The 22,725-nt window shown below is 44.1% G+C and overlaps 1 protein-coding gene across 1 annotated transcript in view; it reads left to right on the top strand.

Annotated features, from left to right (window-relative positions):
* The first annotated feature begins 7,928 nt into the window (after window positions 1-7,928).
* The window catches only part of AP1S3 (adaptor related protein complex 1 subunit sigma 3), a 59,930-nt gene continuing 45,133 nt past the window's right edge, over window positions 7,929-22,725 (top strand). Inside the window, exon 1 of the mRNA XM_019753690.2 lies at window positions 7,929-8,087. Coding sequence (XP_019609249.1) covers window positions 8,085-8,087 — 3 coding nt within the window. The 5' untranslated portion in view covers window positions 7,929-8,084. The remainder of the gene's footprint in view (window positions 8,088-22,725) is intronic.

The raw sequence follows: 22,725 nt of genomic DNA, 5'->3' as shown, positions 1-22,725 counted from the left end.
GGCCCACCTAAGTCAAAGGCCAGGCAAAGGCAAGACTAGAACCCAGATCTCCAGTTCTCATCACAAGCTCCTGAAATTTTAGAATTGAAAAGACCCCTGGGCAGTGCATAGTTCAAACTTATTATTTTTCACTGATGATAACACTAAGTCCCAGTGCAATTGAAAGACAGTTCATTACTGGCCCTCCTTCATAGCTGCACCGAATTTGAGCTGACTTTCCTGTTTATAAGTTGTACTTGGAAAGGTGGCAACCAATTATAGAAAAAAATAAAGCCCCTGACAAACGTCCATAAAGGACATTTTTCCACTTACCCGCCTTTAATTTTCTTTAAAAGGGTTCATACTGGTAGCTATTACTCTAAATGAACACAAGGGGTCTCCACTACCCTGTCTTGTCCTGAAATTAGCGCCGTCTTCTGGTCCTGCGTGAAAGCCGTACTACACCTCTCTCACAAGGCAGAGTCTAGTCCTTAAGTCTGACAGGGAGAGAAAATGTTACTGACTGCTCTGGGAGCGCCGTTTTACCAGAAGTCAAACTCTGAGCTAATATTAAGGTTTTCGTTTTGTCTGGAAGTGTAGGTTTGATGCAAGAGGACTATCTAGGCAAATGTGTAGTGATTACTAAATGGGAGAAATGAAAAATGTGGAACACTCCCAGTAACCACATTCCAAGAAAAATGATTTCTTGTGTTGCATGGGTGGGGGGTGTGGGGTTCGGGTAAGTGAATACATCTTCTGTCTGCCAAGGCCTGAGATAGGTGACACCACTTTAAAAAGTATTCAGATTGAGGAGAGGGGACTGTGGAACAAACGTTCTGTTCATGAATTCTTTAATCATGGGAACCAGTGAGATGTGGGTGCCATTTTGCACAGAAAGTTAAAAGAAAGAGTTTCTTTTTAAAAAATAAAACCCCAGGTTTTTAGCAGAGCCCACAAAGCCTGCCTCACTTGGGACCAAGATCTCTAACTATTCTGCTCCAGCCCCACAGGCCTTCATTCAGTTCCTCCAAGCACTCACCTGTCTTCTCCCATCCCCCTCACCTGGCTGGACCTCTTTCAGCCTTCAGGTTACTTGTCTCTTCTTCAGAGAGTCTCCCCCTTTATTTCCCCTTCTACCTAGATTCCCATTGTTCTTCATCACTGGCCCCTGGTTTTAGCCATCATAGAATTGATCACAATTTCCAACTATACTGTTTGTATCAGTGTACTGGTTTACTGTACACTAAATTGTGGACTCACCTAGGGCAGCGGTACTGTCTGTTTCATTCTCCAATGCATGTGCACCTAGCATAGTGCCCAGCACATAGTAGGTACTTAATATTAAATTGCCGAATTGGGCTTAGTAAAGAAATTAATAGTGATAAATGCATGTGGTACTTGTGAAGAAGCAAAATGGCTCTGGAGTTTTCGTAAGTTAGTTCTCGTAAATGAACTCGTAAATGAGTTCTCTGATCATTTATGTTAAAAAGAGAGGGCTAGCTGCCTAACTTTGGGGTCTCTACCTGCTCTCAGGGTAGAGACTTCTTGTTAGAGAGCAGTTGGGACTGAATTAAATTGAAAAATAACTGATTTTGGGACCTGTGGAAAGGGCGTGGTTGCCAGGGGCAGAGTCTCTCTTGGAGGACATGCAGTCCACGTGAGAACTTTGTTTTTGCCCAAGAAAGAGAGGTTCACAAACTTTAGTATCAACAACAGTTAACTTTCACTGGGAGCTTACTATGTACCACGTAGCATACTAGACACTTCACAGGCAGTATGATTTTTGATGATTCTCATAGCACAACCATAAATTGCATGTTAATATTATCTCCACTTGTAGATGAGGAAACAGAGGCACAGAGACATTAGACAATCAGTCCAGAGTTGCACAACTAAGAGGTGGTGAGGCCAGGACTAAAATTAAAGCCTTGTGGTACAACCTGAGCTCTCAACTACCTCACTATAAGCGCTTGCACACATCTCTCGAATCAGCATCCCTGGAATCCCTGGGCGGAGCTGGACACCCGTTTCTCTAGCATGTTCCCTCAGTGACCCATGTGTTCATGCCCAAGTTTGAGGTCCACGGGCTCTAGTGAGAGGGGGCCAGAGTTCCACAGCTTCAGTGGAACTGTCCTCATGGATGTTGGAGCTCACCCTTCTGATAAGTGGGGCCCTGACCATGTCCAGGGTGGCGACTCCATACCTCAAGCTGGAGGAAGTGTGGCCACTGTACAGGACAGGGAACCTCTTCAGAATCTTACAAATGCTGAAAGGCTTGGCTAGAATAAATACGGCCAACTGCCTTGGACTAAAGAGGACAGAAGAAAGGAAAGCTCAAAGTCCGCATGAAATTGCTGGGGGCTGAAAGATAACCCTAGTGAAAAGATAATGGACTTTGGAGACAAGGCCTGTCGAATCTGAATGCCAGCTCTGCAATTTACTAGGGAGCTGATCTTAACATAACTTTTCTGAGACTCAGTTTCCCCATCGGTAACAGAAGGGTAACTATACAGAACATCTGGGTCAATCTCAGTACTTTCAAATGTGTGAGTGGAGAGGAAACAAATGACTAGACAGGAAAAGACAGTGGTTTAAGAAAATAGAGAGGGGTGTGGATGACAAAAGAGGTTCTATGGAGAGTAACCTCACAGGGTGATCTGATCATAAATCCCTAACTGGGTATGTTAGGGTGGGTAGTATGCCCTGGCCTGTAACTTCTTAGTAAAAGGCTTTATTTTTGCCTTAAGCCAGCCGTGTTCATTGTATCTATGCATCTGGGTCAACAAGCCTTTGAAATGCTTCTTTTGAGATGCCTCCTCCTAAAGCTTAAGTACCCTCAAGAAAGCACATCATCTTGTTAACTCTCCTATAATCCAACCCTCGCCTTGCTTTCTCCCACCTTCCTGTCATCTTCCTTAGTTCCCTCCTTAATTCCAAATGCATTACATAAGCTGTAGCTGCAAACTGCCATTTTCTTAGAAACATTTGTCTCAGTCTGATGAGAGCTTGCTTCCAGATAGGTACACTGCTTGGCTCCAATACATTTTTAGAAAAATTCTCTACAGGTTTGGACGTGCTTACGTCTATCGGACGTCTATTACAGAGGCATAAGAATGATGGTCTCCATTTCACAGATGAAGAAATGGGGGCGCAATGAGGTTGAGCATCTTGCCGAAAGTCATGGCTGGTAGGCGGCGAGGCTGGCATGGCGGTCAGGGTGCCTGACTGCAGACACTGCTCTCCTGTAAGACAAGCCCCGCGCTCAGCACAGTCCGTGGAGACACACTACCCTGGGCAGGGTTAACTCTCAGCCCTGTCCCTGTCCCAGCTCACTTGAGGGCTGGGTAACTCTGATTGTTCTCCATCTCCCGCCCCACTTCCTGCCCCACATTTTGAATCACTGGTCTTGAGGTTCAGTTCATGCCCAACATATACTTTATCTAGTGACTCTGCACTTAACGCTCAGCCTGTGCGTGGCCACTGGGTTACATGGGGAATGCCACTAAAAGCTACAAAACCAAAGGTCGCTGCTTATCAGGAGAAACCAGGGCTAAGGATTCTCCAGTTGATGGTGAAATTTAAAAATCAACCAAGGAGTTCAGTAGATTCCCCAGGAGGCTGGCAATGCATAATACCAACATGGCATCCAGCTTCAGACCAAACCGAAGGCTTCTCAGGTAGGAAGGTGTTTCCTCCTACTCAGGTGTACATCTGGCCCCCGAATATTGCATCTGTGTCCTGGGCAACAAGGGCTTCCCCGAGGGTGGCACTTGTGTGAGCATCTAGAATTCCAAAGTCTGGTGGATATGAGTAGTGAGGAAGTGTTAGCAAAAGTCAGACAAAAATGAGATGCACTTTTAAAAGGAATGATGGCCACTCGGTTTAAATCAAGCCTAGAGTGGGGAAGGCAAGTCTGCAAACACTGACTGGAGGATCAAATCAAGGGCCGGTCCTCGTGTGAGAAAATGTTCAAATGGTTTCCAAGGCTCTCAATCTTTTTAAAAATGGAAATAGTAATTTTATTATTTTAAAATTTATGTATAGCTGGTTTACAATATTATATTAGTTATATTAGTTTCAGGTGTCCCATGTAGTGATTTGACTTCTTTATACCTTACGCTGTGATCGCCTTACTAATTCTAGTAACCGTCTGTCACCGTGCAAACTTATCACAACATGACAATCTTCCCTTTGGTCTCTGTTTCTCTGAGTCTGTTTTTGTTTTGTTCTGTTTGTTCGATTAGGCAGTAATAAAAAGGAAATAAATCTTGAGACAACATGGATGGACCTAGAGGGTGTTATGCTAAATGAAATAAGTTAACGAAAGACAAATGCTGTCTGGTGTTACCTATATGTGGAATCTGAAAACCAAAGGCTGTCAGTCTTACTGGGCGGCCATTACGCTGACACCTACTGCATTTTCAGTGGTGATTGGAACTGCCAGACAATCAAGGTATATGTGCATTCCATTTCACGTTTTCTTTTTGGTATAGTGGTGATAACCATCAGCCCGCTTTGTCGCAGTATCTAGTATTTAACAAGACTAACAAAATGGGAAACCCAGAAGCTCCTCCTCCCCGTCTATGTATCTTTAGTTTAGTTAACATTTAACTAGATTACCATTATGATTGGAAAGAAAGGGCTGGTTCACTTCCTGACAAATCTTGCCTGATGGCCTTCCTTTGCTTCTTTTATTTATTTTTTTAAACTTGTAGCTTGTTCTGTCTCAATTTCTAGAAAGTTAATAATTTAGTTTATGGACTGTCATCAGTTTACTGTATTATCATGTCCCTCATTTGTTCTTCTCCTCTGTGGATTCCATGGTGGCCTTTACTACGTTCTCTATATCTCTCGTTACTGTGGAGTTATGGAATTGTTTGAGAAGTGACACTCACGTCGAGTTGACCTAATACCAGGGCGTTGCTTTGTGAAGTACATACACACAGTCTCACGCAGCAGCTCAGAGATGATGTATCTGTAACATGTGACACACTGTGCACGCTGGCTTCTGCCGAGTATGAAAAATAACATCAACGGAGCCACTTTAAAATGGAGTTGCAGCTGCTACCCCAGAGGACCTGCCTTGCACGTCTTACTCCTCAAACATTTAGAACGTTAAAACTGGGCAAAGTCACCTTTGGAGTGGGCCTAAAGCTGCAGTGTACTCCAAACAACTGTTTATTATGCCCACCGAGTAAAAATTAAAGACGTTTTTTAGCATAAGCATCACTGTGTTAGCTTATCTGCACCTCCTATTTCTTCCTTCTATTCGTGTACTTGTTCCCTTTCCCTTTCTCATAAATACCCCTTGCCTTCATCTCCTAATGGGAACACTATTTGGGTTTCTACCTGAATCAGCGTTTTCTGAATCGCTATCCTTTTGGATTTCCAATAAATGCTTGTTGCCTCTCACTTTGGCCTTTTATTTCTAGGTTAACACTATGACAGCGGATTTTGAATCTAAAGGTCTCTTCCGGATTGGACCAGGGAACCCCTCTTTGCACTGGAACATCTAGAGTCACAGGGTCTCTGGGTCCTCGCTGGGCCTGGCCTCCTTGTTGGTGGACCTCAGGGGGTACCAGGAGTGTGAAAGGGGGCAAAAACGGGAAAACCAACATTCAGAAATGCAAGTTATTCCAGAGACATGCTGTTGGTACCTGGTTCCAGGCTTAGCTCTTCCTCTTATTAGCTTTGGTGCCTGCTTTGTCCTCACTGCCTCTGAGTTTCAGGCCCTTATCTGTACGATGGAAAATCAAGAATCAACAAAATGAAAAGGCAACCTATGAAATGGGAGAAAATATTTGCAAACCGTGTACTGAATTACAGGTGGTCTTGATGGGCAGTATGATAACCTATGTGAAGTGTCCAGCCTTGAGAGTGGATTGGGGTGTGATGTGAGAATCTGGTGGGAAGAACATTCGGGGCAGAAGCCCAGGAAGCACCCACAGCCCATCTCAGCAAGGTCATGAGGGAAGGCAAAGGATGCTGACGGCCTTTAAAGTAAACTCCCCTCATTGTCTAACCAAATGTTCCCTGACATGGGCCACACAGTCAGGGAACTCTCTCCTGCCTTAATCTTTTACTTGTTATGGCAAGAGCATTGAGATTTCTCTAGCTTTAAAACTCACCTTTAGCATTCCTATCTCTTTCCATGAGCAATAAAATCCTTAAAGCAGAAGGCTCTGGGTGCTTTTCACAGGGTCAGCAAGAGGCGTGGGGCAGGGCTGCGCCCTGCCCTGACATTAGATAGAAAGGAGGAGAGTCACAACGCTTAGATACTAGTGAGGTACAGTGAGTCCAAAAGGTCCCAGATGGGGAGAAAGGGCACTCCTGGGTTGAGAATTAGGAGTTCAGAAAGCAGCTATCCTAAATTAGCAGTAAGTTGTGGACCATCTGTCAGGAGGCAAAGTCACTCCATCACCTGGAGTTTAATTGTTAAATAATCCTCTTCCAGAGCCTCTGGCAAATACCACACACCAGAGGCCAAAGCCATCGAGAGGTGTGTGGCAACTGAAAATGGAGGACATAAAGGCAGTTGAGCTCGTTGAGAGCTTGGAGGTCGCTGCTGTCTTGGGGGCTTTTAGTGTGCATGACGCCATAATGTAGGAAAGCCCCATTGCCTCCTGGCGCTGCCCACCTCTCTGACCTCCTCTCAACTTAAATCCAGCCACAGAGGCCTTCTTTGGGGTCTTTTGAAAAGAACAACTCTTTTTTTTCTTTCTGAGCACTGGCTTTTCGTCTCCAGATCTCACGTGGCCTCCTCAGGGGCAGCCTTCTCTGAACTCCACCCATCCCCCAGCTAATAAATGTAGCTTCCCCTGTGCCTTGTCCCAGCAACCGGCGCTCATCCTTCTTTGTAATCTTCTCGTCTACTTAGCACTCCTCTTGCTTTGAAATTATTCATTTACTTGTTTATTATTTTTTATCCTACAAGAGACTATAAGCTTCAGAAGAAAGAAGGTTTGTTCTCCGCTGGATGCCCCACGCTCCTTCCGTCGGGCTTGGCACAGAGTAAGCGCTGATAAATGTGGCATCAATGCACGGATGGACGGAGCGTCCCTTACTTCCCGGTTGATCACCTGAGCTGGCCCACAGCCCGCGGAAGGTACACAGTTGACTCTGGGAAGGATTATCGCCAATTTTGGCTTCCAGGGACCACTCACGCAAAGGTTCTTAACATTTTTAGGGTGCAGATCTCCTTAGGCATTTGATAAAACCAACCGATCCTCCCAAAAGAACATAAATGTGCACTCAAAACTGTGCTTACAACTTGGGGGTTTGGGGACTCCTAATGCCCCAGGGAAAAACTCTAGACTTAAAAGAAAAATCAAGGGGAGGAGAGACATCAGAGCCTCAATGCCACAGTCTTAGGGGAGACGTCTTAAAACCAGGCCTGTTTAAAATGACCAATGTCTTTGGATTGCAGTTATACAGAAAGGAATTGGAGGCAAGAGAACGCTTGTAGTTCCCGCTGGGGCAAGCGCTCCCTCCCCACCCCGTTTAAGACCAGTCAACCTCTGATACTTTCTCAAGTGTATGGGGGGAATCTTTGTGAGGTTTTATAAAAGTTTGTCGAATGAATGAATGAATGACATTCGCGCGGCAGAGTCTGGAAAGCATCCCCTCGGAGCTCCCCGTGCAGGAGTTCCCAGGGAGTCACCCGCGGGCGTCTGGCGGGGCCCCGCGCGGGGCAGGCGAGGCCCGGGCGCCGCGGTGCGCGCGCAGGTGGCTCGGTACCTGCAGCGCTGGGCGGGGCAAGCTGCGCAGGGGTAGTGGGTGGGGGGTGAGAGGAGGGGGAAGAGGAAAAGGAGGAATAAGGGGAGGAGGCAGAGGAGAAAGAGGAAGAGGAGGGGGGAGAGGCGGGAGAGGGGTGGGAGACCGAGGGGAAAGGAGGGGGAATGGGAGGAGCGGCAGCGGAGGGAGGGCACCCGGCGGGGAGGAGTCTGCAAACTTTCAGTTCGAGGGCATTGTGGGAAGCAGCCATGGTCTGAGGCGGGCGCCTCACCTGTCAGCCGCGCCGGCTCCTGCACTCGGCTCTCGCCCTGGTGTGCCCCGCACTCGCCACTCGCCACTCGCCGGGCAGGAGCAGCGGCGGCCCCGCCACCATGGTGAGTGCGGGCGATGCGGGCGGCGGCACTGACCCGGGAGTGCAAGCTCCGGGGAGGCACCTGCGGCGCGGGGCCGAGCGCTCGGCCCGGGGCGGGAGCAGCCCCGTCCCACCGGGGTCCCCGGGCCCGCGCGCGACTGTGGCCCAGCTACCCGAACGGTGCGGACGCATCGGGGCGCCAGGGACTCAAGCCCGGGACTGTCGCGGCCACCGGGCGCCGCTGCTTCATTCATTCGACCCTTGTTTGCCGAGGGCTTAGTCGGTGCCAGGCACGGAGCCAGGAGCTGGGGTTGTCGCGAGGGACCAGGTGGAGGCTTTGCCGTCAGGGGGGTTCACGTTCTAGGAGAAGGATGTGGAGGGAGGGAGAGACGTGTAATATACAGTAACAGAAAGATAACGTCCCAGAGTAAGTGCGCTGATGTTCAAATGCAACCGGATGGAGGGGTGGAGAGGCGACTCTGCAGAGTGGGCAAGCACCTTCTGGAGGAGGTGACAGACGAGCTGCTAGAGGTCCTGGAGGAACACCGCGGGTGGTGGGAGCAGAGAAAGCAAAGGCCAGAGAGAAGAAACGCTTACTTGTAGCAAGAAAAGTAGACAGGGGCAGGACGAGGCAGGTCCTCATAAGCCAAGTTAAGGAGTTTGGTTTTTACTCCAACCGAGTGGCATACTCAGTTGGCAGCGTTTTAGCAGAACTGACCCTATCTCTTCCATAGTTCTAAAAGATCCTTTTGGTGGTTGATGGAAAGTAGACGTGTGTAGGGGTGTCAAATTGGAAACAGGAGACCAGTTGCAGCACTCCAGGTGACAGATCCTGGTGGCCTGCACTTGGGTGGAAGCACAGTTCAGATGCCTCTTGCTCTTGTCTTCTGTCCAGGAAGCATTTTGAGAGTGCAGTGGCCTGCGCTGCACCAAGCCCACTTACCCAGGGGAGTTCACTCCCCAAATCCAAGGAAGAACAAAAGTGACCTGAACTTCTGTGGGCTCAAGGGGCCCACTGCAGGCAGGAACAGGAGGGCCATGTAGATTAAGAAGGTTGATGGACATGGAGAGCAGTGGTGAGCTGAGCCCCTTGGACAGGAAGACCACAGGGGCCTGTTCCTGGGAGAGGTTTGGCCGCACAGACTAGAGGCGCCTTTGTTGTTTGTTGAGGGTTCCCTGTAAGTACAGCGTGATGCAAAAAGGAGGCTGTAAATAATGGAGCAGTTCTCTTGGCTTGCTCAGGTTTCCCAAGGAACAAGGTGACAGTGCACGCGGCCCGCCAGCATCATTTACCTGATGGAGGGTGGAACGAGGCCCTGGCGTTTCTGAGTACCACAAGGCTGCTTCCATTCCGCCGAGGGCTGGGGCAGGGCCCTCGTTCTAGTCGGCATCTGCTGTGGAGTTTTATTTTTTCTTGTTGGTGTCATAAGATCATTTGATCAGAAATGTGTGGTTTCCCTAGCTTTGCCACCAAGCCTTGCCCAATGGGAAACATTGATGTTTTTGAGCACTCGTGATGGGCCAGCTGCGATGCTCAACTCTTTACATTCATGATCTCAGTTAATCCTTGCAACAAACAGATGAGGGTAAGTGTGATGCCCTTTGCCTTTCCCTGCTCTGACCTGTCCTAGCAGTGTGTCCTTGGACAATTCCTTTGCCTCTCTATGCCAGTTTGCTCACTTGTAAAAGGGAGTTAGTGAATGTTCCCAAATCATAAGGCAGGGGTACTCCAAGGGAGGTCTGGGTACCCTGAGGAGTCCCTAAGACTTTTCAGAGGTCCACGAAGCAAAACTATTTTTATGATAGCTCCAGATATTATCTGCCCTTTTCACGTTCATTCCCATGTGACTGTATGTGGAGTTTTCTTGAGACTGTGTGACCTGGGGTAGTGTAACCGATTGAATGCAGAAGCAGCTAAGAGAGTCCAGCTGTCTTCTGAGCCAGACATTCAGGAGACTTGCTAAAATGTAAAACAGTGCCACTCTTCTCACTAATTTTTTTCTTTTTTCTTTGGAAAATACTGTTACTGTTCATAAAAAAGTTATTTCTGTTAATATGTCATAGCTTTATTATTTAAAAAAATGAACTGATAAATTTCTAAAATGTTCTCCATTTAAATGCGTAATATAGTAAATATCAATGGATACAATCTATATAAACAAAAAAGGTATTTGGGGCTGTCTATTTTTAAGTGTGTAAAGGACTCACCCATCTGTGAGTTAATGCAGATGGAAGTGCATAGAGCAGCTTTGCCTACTGTAAATCCTCAGCGACTATAATGTCTCATTTATTTTTATTGTCACATGGTAGGGAAGAATAAGTGGCCCTCCCCGATGCCCCGCAGCTATAAGCTTTTTGGTGACGGCCACTGCGACTTGACTAGCTGTCTTTCTCCTGCTGCATTCCTGACTTGCCAACTCTCTCTAGGAAACTGGAAATGCTTACAGCATCCCACCTGCACACAGGAAAGGGTTCTTGATTTCACTGTGCCAGTGGTCCAGCTTTCTAGCAGAGCTTTTATACCTTGTGCATCTTGGGGCTGTGTTTGTATTGGATCCTACTGTGTGGGGGAAGGGGGAATCAGCTTTGTACTTCTGCACCCGGTTTTTCTTTTAGAAATCTCTGCCTTGGAAAACAATGCTGGAATTATTGTGTTTCAGGGGCTCTGAACCCAGTGGAATCAAACATCTTACTGGGAAGAATTTACTATTGAATGTTTGACAATACTGATGGAAGAAGGATTTTTAAAAATGTGTTCATTTATTATTTTCTTTTTTGTATAAAACAATAGCAGCGAGGATTTATAGGGTAAGGTTTGAAAGGCTTTGGGACACTGTTGATAAAAATGGAAGCAGACTTTGCTTTATGCAGTGCACTTGCTTCTGAAAAGTTGCGATGACTTTGAAAACAACATTGTGAACAATATAGGGGAATTACCCATTGAAAGAAACTCAAATGTTAACCCCTTTTGAAATACGAGTAATCATATTCTCGAGTTGCAAATCCAGTTCTCATGATGGATGTTATTTATCTCAAGTGAGACAGACATGCTAAAAATGTCAAGGATTTTTGGTGTGATTTTAAGTCTTACTTTAGAGAGCAAGACCTTCCCAAGCTAACTGTGAAAGTATTTCTTTACCAGAATTCATGTTCGTTTGAAACAGCATGAGTGTACCTTTCTCCTAAATCAGGTAATTCCGTTTCCCAAGTTCATTGTAATCTCATTCTGTTACATAGAAATAGGAAAGGAGGGAAGGAACTGGGGAGCGTGAGGGGGGAGCACCCTAACTATGAACCTGCAGCTCCTGCCACGACCCACGTTCCCACCCAGTACATGTATCAATTTTATTGTCTGACGCTTACGTGAACTGTAATCAGTATGGGGTTATTTTGGCAGTTTCAATTCCAGTTTGAGGGTGAAATAGTCTGTCACAATAATGAGCACTTTCGTCCCCATGAGGCCTGGTCTGGGCTTCGGGCCAGCTGTCAGTGTGGGGGGAGGGCGTTGGGAATGGCGGAGGGAAGTGACCCTCTGTGGTGCTGTTCTATTGTCCCGAGACGGTTCACCTACAACAGGCCTTCCCACAGGCCTCCCAGTAGCACCAGTGAGACTTGTATTTACCCCTTGCCACAACACTTACTTTTGAGTTCCCATTACTGGTTTTTGTGACAAATACTGACAACAGCTTACAATTTTTATATGGCGTTTTACTGACAACAGCTGGAAGGAAATGGTCAGCAGACAGTGTGTTTGTCACACTATTACTTTCAGTATCTGTCCTTTTGGGTCCCATGAATTATTTCATTACGGGCAGACATAATAGATAAAATTACCTGTCTTCTCCACCCCACACACAAATAAAGAAAACCCCTTTAAGAGCCTCCAAAGATAAGCATTTTTTGACATCTTCATGAATCATTCCTTGAATTAAAAAATTATCAAAGTATAGGTGACATATAATATTATATTAATTTTAGGTGTATAGCATACGGTTGTGATTCAACGTTTATATACCTATGATCACCACGAGAAGTCTAGTGACCATCTGTCGCCACACAAAGTGATTACGCTATTACTGACTGTATTCTTTGTGCTGTGCATTACACCCCCATGGCTTGTTTGTTGTATAACTAGAAGTTTGTACTTCTCATTCCCCTTCACCTTTTTCACCCATCGCCCCCACTCCTCTCCCTTCCGGCAATCATCAGTTTGTCCTCCGTATCTATGTGTTTCAAACCAAACCAAACAGAAACAAATTCCTTCAAGATTCTCCTAGAGATCTGAGGCTTCAGTGGGGCTGCTTCTTCCCGGGGGCCTGTCCTTGCCCCTCGTAGAGTCTCCCTTGCTGGGACATCTTGTTCTTTTCTGATGGAATTCTGTTTCCCCTCAAGTATCCTAGCCGTCTACCCAGGAGAGACTCCTTTTCCACCACTTGAAGCCTCTGGATCCCGGGATGTGAAAGAAAGTACATAGATATCCGAGGCAAATATTCTCTAAAATTCTCTAAATTCCCTAAAATTCTCTACTTGGTATCCTAAGCCGTCTCGCCAGCACCCCGACGAGCTCGAGAAAATGTACTTATTGCGTGGCTGCTAATAGCTGGATAAATGAAACATTTAGCAGTGGAAAGGGAGGGCTGCAAATAGTTTCATGTTGAAATGAAACACTTCTGACCATTATAAGGAAGGTGGGCTTCCAAAAATCTCCGGTGAAGCCCCAAACCCGAGAACGTTCCGATGGGTAGAGCTGGGTTCTGAAACAGGTCTCCCTAAGTAGTTTCTGAAAACTGCCTGGGGAAAACTCATACAGTCTCTTATGAGCCTCTCAGTGCGATGGGCCATAGACCTACAGTACATTCAGTCAAGAATAAGGGCATTTGGGATTCCATTTTTAATGTCCTCGTTAGATCTTATCTAGCAGGACTTCTGGGCTGATAAGAGACACGGGTATGTGGCTGGGCTCAGCAGACACTGAAGTGCTCCAGGAGCCTTCCTTCCATAGGGGTCTATTGAGGAAGAGGCATGAGGCTCCTGGTTTGTAAACTGATGCTCGTGCACCTTGTATTCTCATCCTTGGAGGGGGGGGGCCTCCGGGGGTGAACAAGGCTCATCCAGATCATTTTAGATTTTTTTTTTTTTTTTTTTACATTAAAACACAAATATATTTGGGTCCAAGATGTATAATTCACATAAACTTTAAAGATAAAAACCTGAGAAATAGCTTGTTTATGGCTAGTTGCTTAAGGCCAATGCTCTGGGTCTCCCAAGGTTACCTCCCTTTTCTGCGGTTACAAGCATTTGGGTGGAAAAATTTGAGCCAGTGTTCTAACGGTCAGAAACATTTTTCTGTAAAGGGCTGGATTGTAAATATGTTAGGCTTTATGGGCTCTGTAGTCTCTGTTACCATCACTCGACTCTTCTATTGTAGAGTGAAAGCAGCCACGGGCAAGATGCAAATGGATGTGGCTGTGTTTTAATAAAACTGTATTTACCAAAACAAGTGGAGGGCCAGAATTGGCCGATAGGCTGTAGTTTGTGGACCCACGGTCTAAGGCACCTACCATGAACTCACTCATATGTATACTTGACAAGTATGTTGTCCAACCTGCCCTATGACAGAGAGTGTTCAGGGCAGGATGGGCTACATAATTTGTGGCACCCAATGGAAAATGAAAATGTAGGGTCCCCTGTTCAGAGTTTATTGAGGATTTATAGATGATGACAGCAGAGCATTAAACCAAGTGTGGTGCCCTTCTGAACCCAGGGCTCTGGTCTGCACAGAAAGCAGCCCTGGGTTTGGGCCCCAGAGGTTGTGCTGAACGAGCCAGAAGCTTCCCGTCCTCCTGGAACTCCTGTGTGTGGTGGGGAGTTCTGTAAACTTTCTAAATATTTTGTATCGAGCGCACAGAAGAGGGTTATATACTGTAAAGCATTGGTAAGTCATCATCTCATTTTTACTTTATAGAAATCGTGAATGTCTCTGTGGCAGGTGGTGTGGGGACCTTGTTGGGACAAAGGGAGTGGGGAGTAGTGCTGGCCTGGGGGCTAAGTCAGGCCCTGCCACCTGTAACCCTTCTTGGCCTCAGGAGGTAGGGCCATTCCTCCAGCAGGCTCAGCCTTTGCATGGTCACTGCCTGAACCAGTTCTGACTGAACACTGAGTTCAGGAGCATCTTCCTGCATTTGGTTTCGGGTTAATGCTTGTGCTGTGGGCGTTACCTTTGTCCATGTCCCCATGGATGCCTGGGCGCAGGACACCATGGCTTCCCAGCCCCTCCTGGGCCTGTCCTATTCCTCCAGGTGTGATGTGACTTGTCAGCTGAGGTCCTGTACATTCTTTCCCCCTTTATGTAAGATATGCCTATCTGTAAACTGAAAACCTCCAGAAGGGTATGTAAGAGACAGCGATTGATTCTGGGAAGGGCTGTAAGTAACTGGTATGGTACAAAGATGCACTTGTTATTGTATGTTCTATTAGACACTTCAATATTTTCTATTCTGATGTAATACCTTTGAAATTATATAAAATGACTTTTAAAATATTGTTGTTTATATTACTTCTCTAGCAAAACTCTATTTTGTTTTTCCCTGTGTTTTGTAACTTCTTAAGCTTGAAAGTGTCTGGAATTGGGATGGTAGCAGAAAAATTTCCCTTAAAATATGCACACACACACACACACACACACACACACGCACGCGCGCGCGCAAACACACTTTCTCTCTAACTTGGGCTCTTGGCCAGACTTCCAGGAGTCCTAATTGTACCTTGCTTTTGTATGAGGATTGAGAGTAGTTGAGGAGAAAAAAAGTGTGATCCATCGTTCTCACTTTAGTGACTGCAAACTTTTGGTCACAAGGTAAAATATTATTTTTAGTTGTTTCAGAGGGCTGAACTATGAAAGTATAGAGATGTTCGTCAGGTCAGGGCTTGGCTTATCTGCCTTGAATGGACAGCTGAACATTCCAGCAAGACTAAGAAGTCACATCCCTGAGGAATTCAGAAAGGACCCATCAAAGCTTGTATCAGATACAGGTTATCATGGAGTTGTTCTGCGCACAGTTTCAATGTCTGCTGCACACCCCCAGCTTCCCTCGCTTTCCTTGAAAAAAAAAAAAAAAAAATCAGGGTAGCAACTTTTCATCATGCAGGTGAAGCTATAAAAGACCTGAAAAAATTTGTTTCTTTGAAGAGAAGTGTCAGAATTTCATCAGGTGACAGGACATGGTGTCAGAAGAGACATCTCTGTTGTGTGACACACAGCATTTCATTTGCTTGTTCACGTCTAAAGGCAGGTAGGGGATATGGGGGCGATGTGGGTGGAGGAGCATGTGGTGAGGTGGACACGGCAGGCCCCGTGTGTAGCTCTGATTTTGGACACATTGTGCTTCCCACTTCCTAAGGTTACCTGAGGATTGAAGGAGAAAATCCAGTTCAAGCCCTTAGCACGGGGCCTCCCACCTGGAATACATTTCATAAATGTTAGCTAGGCTCTTTTAAGAGAAATAGGAAAAAGCTAATGAAAAACTTAAAAGTGGTTCATAAGATTTATTTTTGTTTCATAGGAATTTATGTGAACAGATGAACTAAAGAAACAAAATATCGTAGACTGCAAATACTGGGGAGGTGGGAGAAGGTAAGGGTTATCCTAATATCACATTTTTTTCCCAAATGCGATTCAAAGCTCTGTGTATGCATAGAACGTTTTTCTTTTATTTCTTAAGCAAGCACTTGCCTTCAGTTTCTTTACTAAGGAGTTAGGTTGTCAGTTCTAAGTGTGCTGCGTGTGAGTCTACCTGTAAAGTTCATTTGGCCTCATGATTTCAATACCTTCAGAATTCAGATAATCTATTCTATATCAGCAACCTGATATAGGCTTGGCTATATAACAGGGCAGGTCTGTCTTTCAGATTGAACCTGAACTTTGAAAGAGTATGAGGGACATGCCATCTCCCACCTGTTATCAAATTTTCTTCATAGCTGAAGGCATCCTTGCCAAGGCACAAAGGCTTGGGGACCGATTTTTAATGAGCACTGAGAAGGCTGCAGTAGGAAGAAAATTGAAGTTCTTAATAAACATTTCAGTGGTCATTACCCTGCAGGGTGCTGAGTTTAGCATATTTAAGCATAGCCGCTTGAACGAAGCTGTTCCTGATCACAAAAAATTCACATTAAGAAAGATCAAATAAGCATCATTATGAAATATGAATAATGTCCCAAGTTATTAATGTTTCATTCAACTTCAAAGTCACACTGAAAATTGCCTGAAACTTGTATCCCCTATTTCCAGTATCTTTATTCTCCTTACAAGATTTGAAACAGAACCAAAGGCCAGCCTGTCTCTCAAAAGACTCCAGGAGAAAATCTAATTAGAGGCATATTTACTTTATGACAAAATTAAACAACGAGCAGATATCGCTGATGTATTCTATGTTGATGATTGTGTCTGGAGGAAACGCTAAATGGAGAAATAGTATGTGAATCATTTTTCAGCGTTTTGGGTTTTTTCGCCCCCACTTGTTAATCCTTGTGTTCTTACAGTGGAGGTTATTAGAAGGGAAAGGTTCTTGATTACAAGAACCTTGTGTTGTTGGGAAGAAATTTCTCACATGCACAGTAAACCTAGCCGAGTAGGGGGTGGATAATTCAGCTCTGAAGTGTGTCGTTTGGATTACAGAATTGCTGCAGGAATTCGTGGAGGAGGCATAGTAGTGGCTCAGGGGAGGAACAGGAGGGCTGAGCCCGGAAGAGGGGGTGGCCCTGCCTTCAGCTGTTCAGGAAAGAGTGTGTGTATGTATGTGTGGCTATGTGTGTGAGGGTTATGTTAGATGGAGACTAGAAGGAAAGGTGGTTTTAAGAAAATGTGTATCCTGGACGAGCGCCTGTGAAGGCCTAGCAGGGACAGCTTTCTTTCTTACTGACGTTCCCATCGCCACCCTTCTGGCCCTCGCCTCTAACTACCCTCCAGCCAACCCCACTAAGGTGATTTATCCAGAATTATTAGGGAATGACGTTTCTCACAAGTGCACTTTCCACATAACTTACAAGGGCAAACTTTTTTTTTTTTTCAGTTTGAGAGTTAAAAAACTACTAATATCTTCCTTAAGCATGTGAGGAAATGGGTTAAAAGCAGCTGGAGGCTTGTGCAGGGTCAGGAGGAGCCTCACTTCTCTCCAAGGCATGGTTTGGGAGTTGCCTTCTTAGCAGCCGAGGTTACAATGTTACTGACATTGCAAGTGTACTTAGTGGGGTGTGTGTGTGTGTGTGTGTGTTTTGTCTCCTAATGGGTTATTACTTGTGTATCTCTACAAAATCATCTGCTGTTATCTCCCTCCACTACCCTATATGTCTGCCGCCGAGCTCTTCCTCCAACACTTCAATGTGTGTGTTGAGAGGGAAAGCTTATTTTCGTAGCAGCAGAAAACAAACATCACTACAAAGACAGAAGAAGAGCATAATGCTTGGAAGGATTGCTTGCCTGGAGGATAAGGGGATTCAAGTCCCACACCCAGCCGCTCCCAGAGCTGTGACCTTTACTAGGTCCCCCAACTTCCCAGGACATGTCCTCAGCTGTCACATGAGGAGAGCTTGGGACTGAGAGATACAATCTTAAAAATCCTTTCTGGCTGTCATGGTCTGTTATCAGCTACAAGAAAATCATGTGCCCCTCCAAAGCTAATGTACATTGTTTTTGGAATGTGTCCGAATTAGAAGCAGGGATGGCCTAGTGCTAAGTTGTTGGTTCATGTGCCCTTTGTCTTGCTGTTGGTCGGGAGCTGGGCTCTTCCTAAGTGCAATTTGCAGGATGGGGTCCTTGTGTGCAGCTGGCATGAAGACACACCAGCCATACCAGCAGAGAGCATGGAGAACTCTACTGGGCACTGCACTGCTCACACATCTGTGTGTGTGTGTGTGTGTGTGTATCGGCATTCAGTGCAGTTTTGGCTTCAATCAGGTCAAGTGTAGAAGTTGCACAGCTTTATAATTTTGCTGTATATAGACATTTACTGAATACCTACTGTGGTCTATATTTGGGATTGGAGAGTGTTAAGAGATATAAAGGAAACAGATGTGATTGTGCTTCTGATCCCACAGGAAGCAAAAATATATATAAATAGAGCAGCTGGTGTGTGACCCTCAACTGTGGTTTCTTTTAAGAATGTCTAAAATAAAGACATGATCGGGAGGGGTTGGGGAACATGGGAAAATGTGAATTTTGAAAGAGTCTCTGAAAGGATGTTATACACTTGGTTTGATGAGGGACATATTTCAGACATGGGGGAGGAAAGAGGAGCTGGGGTGATGGGATGGATCCCAGCAAGACGTGTTTTCAGGGCCGGTGAGCAGATTGGCGCGGCTGCATATGGGACGAGTTTGGAAAACACGCAAACACACACACATACACACACACACACACACACGTGCACACACATACCAGAAATCTAATTCTCGAGAAAAAAATGGTCATTTGGTAGAGGATATTGAATGATAGAGGAGATTTTCTCCTGTCATTTGTTGGGAGGACAGCCCACGCAGGTCCAGCATTTTTGTTTTCTATTCAGAATTATTTCATTGATATGGAATATGAGTAATGTGACATGACTGCTGGGACAAACACCTAAGTTAAATCTCTGTTTTTCTGCCGTTTTTTTTCGGATAGGAGTAATACGCATACATGTAGATGTGACTGACTTGAAGTTTTGAAGTGAAATTTAAAGGTTTATGTTCATTTTCTTTTCTATTACATCCATAATTCAGGGCAACTTAAACTTACATTCCCCTGTCATCAGTTGTTTTGCACTCTGTTTATTGAGGTGAGCGACTGATCATGAGCTTGAATCTGGGGAATGTCAAGTGGCTGTAAAATTTTCTTTCTTTCTCTTTTATTTTTTTGAGGTATAATTGACATGTAACATTATGTTAGTTTCAGGTGTACAACATAATGATTCAACATATGTGTATAGATTGTGAAATGATCACCACAGTAAGTTTGGTTAAAATTCATGTGCGTTTTCTAAGAAAATTCAGGCAATAAATATTAATATTTATTTATCGAGCAGTTATTTGTCATTGTCTATTAAAATTCAAACCATTGAATATATTTAAGAATACATCATTTTAAAGCATAATGGATGGAATGTGAAAACTTTAATTCTAGCTCCTTGTGTAAAGGACTTGAAAGAAGACATTTATCCTACGTCAATTGCAAGATAAATAACTTTCTGTCTGAGAAAAAAAATACTTTTAGAAACTGACTTTTGAACAAGACAAACAAAAACTCATAGACACTGACAACAGTTAGTGGTTACCTGAGGCTGAGAGGGGAGGTAGAAGAGAGTAAAGGGGATCAAATATATGGTGATGGAAGGAGAACTGACTCTGGGTGAGGAACACACAATGTGATATACAGATGATGTATTATAGAAAGTTTCACTTGAAACCTGTATAATTTTTACTAATCACTGTCATCCCAATAAAACAAATAAAAAGTAAATAAAAGTGACTTTCTTTGAAATAATAAGCTCGTCTGATTAATTTATATTTATCCATATTTATTATTAAAATCGGTATCAAAAGTACCTTTTACATCATAATAGAAAGTAATTTTTGGAGCAACTAGCTTAACAAACAGTATGCAGATTAACTGCATCGGTACAATCTCTGCTCCCCATAAATCAGTTTCAGGGTCAAAGGACTGATATTTTCAAGACTATACTATATCTTTCTAACAAGAGTTAGAGTAAATCTTTTTAATAAAACCAGCTTCTAAATCCTCTTTTCCTGAACTCCTTTTTATAACCAGTGAATATAATTGTATTTTATCAGTAAGAGTTCAAAGAACAGAATACTTAAGATAACTAGCTTTGCAATAATCATTATATTTTTAGCAAATATTTACAACATGAGTGCTTCTATAATAAACTTCTAATTTAGAATTATATTCTGTATTAGAGTCTTGGCCATGGAAGCTAAAAGTTTTGGACATCGAGCAAAAGTGACCAAAAAAAGCCAAAATTATTTTTGTTAACTGTGAAATAAGATAATCATAAACAGTAGGATTTCCTTTTCTTTACAAAGAATCTTTTTTCTCCCCAGTTTTGTTGAGATAAAATTGACAAAAGCATGTTGGGGTGGTTTTTTTTTTTTTTTTTTTTTAACATTCTTGAAAAATTTATAATTATCAGTTTTACTGCCAAATGCCATAATTACTTATGGTGCCAATGATTTGATATTTGTTCTGTAGCTACACATTGCCAAAATTAGGTTAGATTTCTGAATTTTATAATAACTATCTAAAATGCTGGGCAAGGGAAAGAAATGAGAAAATAGAGTGTGCTTTTCTTATATTGCCTGTTTCTCTATTGGGTGAGGTAAAGAGTGGTTATTTCCAGCAAACGTGGCCCAAAAATATCTGTCTTATTCAACCTTAAAAAAAAGTTCATGCATCGATAGAGACTGGATTAAGAAACTGTGGTACATTTATACAATTGAGTACTACTTGGCCATAAAGAAGAATGAAATCTTACAATTTGCACGGATATGGATGGACCTAGAGAACATTATGCTAAGTGAAATAAGTCAGTCGGAGAAAGACAAATACCATATGATCTCACTTATATGTGGACTCTAAAGAATAGAATAAATGGGCAAACTAATCAGAAATAGTCTCAGAGACATAGGAAAAACTGAGGGTTGCTAAATGGGAGGGGGGATGGGGACGAGGGAGAAGGTGAGGAGATTAGAAAGAACAATCGGTAACCACAAGATTGCCACGGGGATACAAAAGACAGTTTGGGGAATATAATCAACAATGTTGTAAAGATTTTGTAGGGTATCTGATGGACACTTGTCTTATTAGGGAGACCACTTCATGGATGGTGTAGGTGCCTGATCACTTCAATGTACACCTGAAGCTGAAGCTGAATAATAATGAATGTCAACTATAATTTCATATACATATATAGTCACAGGATGTGGAGTACAGCAGAAGGAGTAGAGACAGTAGAAATATAACGGCTGTGAGTGGTGTCAGAGGGGTAGTAGGTTGGGGAAAGGGGATTATCACTTTGTGAGGGGTATAAATGTCTAACTATTACATTGTTTTGTATACCCGAAACTAATAATAATAATAAAAAAGAAAAACAAACAGACAACGTCATACTATTCGCAGGTCTAATGAAAGAAGAAACAAGTGTTCAAAACTGAAGATGTTAAGTCCATCCTCAGCTTTGTGTGCACATGGCTGATTGCTATGTCCCCAAAAAGGGGCCAGGCCAGTGCTGGGTGCGGCCTGGGGCCCACTGTGCTACTTCTGTATAGGGAGCTAGAGACCACAGGTGAGAACAGATGCCCTATAGCCAATGCATGTTTATTTCATTGCCACCCTTAATCACATCAAATTTTAAGAGTAGAAAAAGGCCCGGAAAGGAATCATATCGTGAGATTTGAGCAAGAGACCAGGTTCACTATCAAGTAATTAGCCTTGGAGTTACTTTATGGCAATTAGAATAGTATTAAACTATATCCCCATGACTGAAGCTTAAATCCATGACTGTTAAGGAATGTCATCTCCAAAGTAGCTTGTGGTTCTTAAAGTTCTCTGGGATAGGAACCCCCTTGAAAATCTGCTAAAATTTCTGGAAATTTTCCCTAGAGAAATGCTCTTAAATCCATCCAGAAGTCTCCTGACACTCCTTTCCCTTCAAGATTATCCTTAGACCTTGGGCATTTCTTGTAAAGCTGTAGAATCCTACCTGAATTCAATACCTAGCCCTGCTATCTATAGCTTGATGACTCTCGGAAAGTCTTTTAAATGTCAACAAAATAATTTTTTTTGTGTGGTCTTCTATGTTGGTACATCACCTCAGTATGTGGATTAAACAATATCATGCATGCTCAGGATTGTGCCTGTCATGCAGTGGGTCATTTTTATGGATAAACATAATTGTCATGTGGAATACCTCGTTCAGATTAATGGGGTGCAGATTTGAGTCTTCCTGGAAGAAAGGCTCCCCGAGACGTTAGACGTTGATCAGAACATTTCTTCAGCGAGCTTAGGATCAGAGTGGTGAGAGTTCGTGGGCCGAGGACAATGTCTCTCATGTCACCTAACTCTCAGCCTTTGCATTTATCTCCACTCCAGGTAAACAGCCAACAGCAGATACTCAGAAGCCAGACAGGGCACTTTTTCCCCTAAAGATGTGTTCGCAAATTTTTCTAATGGACCTTCTTTTTCAGGGATGCTAAGCAGACCACTGCCGTTCACACCACTTTCTTCAGACAAGCCACTGTGGCGTGGCTCCTGGAGCCACTTTCTGGTTGTCATTCTAGCCGTATCGTGCTATGACCATACCACGCCATGCTGATTGGACCGTGTGTTCTACAGAGGGCTAATCTTGCTGCCTGTAGGCTATTTTAGTTGCCAAATTATGGGGATTACCTGTGGTCTTTGTGAACAGTCTGCAGCATTGATGACTCTAGTGTTATGTGTCTATTTAATGCAGATTCAAAAGGCTCGTGTAGTGTAACCAGCAGTCCTGTCTACATTGTACACATGTGAAGACTGCCTTTGATTGGCGGGAAGGATCGATGCCTGGATGGTGGGAAGTCCTGGGGCTTTAGAGTCAGGCAGATCTGGGTTGGAATCCCTCTCTGCCATTTGC

Source organism: Rhinolophus sinicus, linkage group LG01 (assembly GCF_036562045.2).
Source record: "Rhinolophus sinicus isolate RSC01 linkage group LG01, ASM3656204v1, whole genome shotgun sequence".
In the NCBI taxonomy this organism is placed as follows: Eukaryota; Metazoa; Chordata; class Mammalia; order Chiroptera; family Rhinolophidae; genus Rhinolophus; species Rhinolophus sinicus.
The sequence above is the reverse complement of the archived record's forward strand: the minus strand, read 5'-3'. Positions and strand labels throughout refer to the sequence as shown.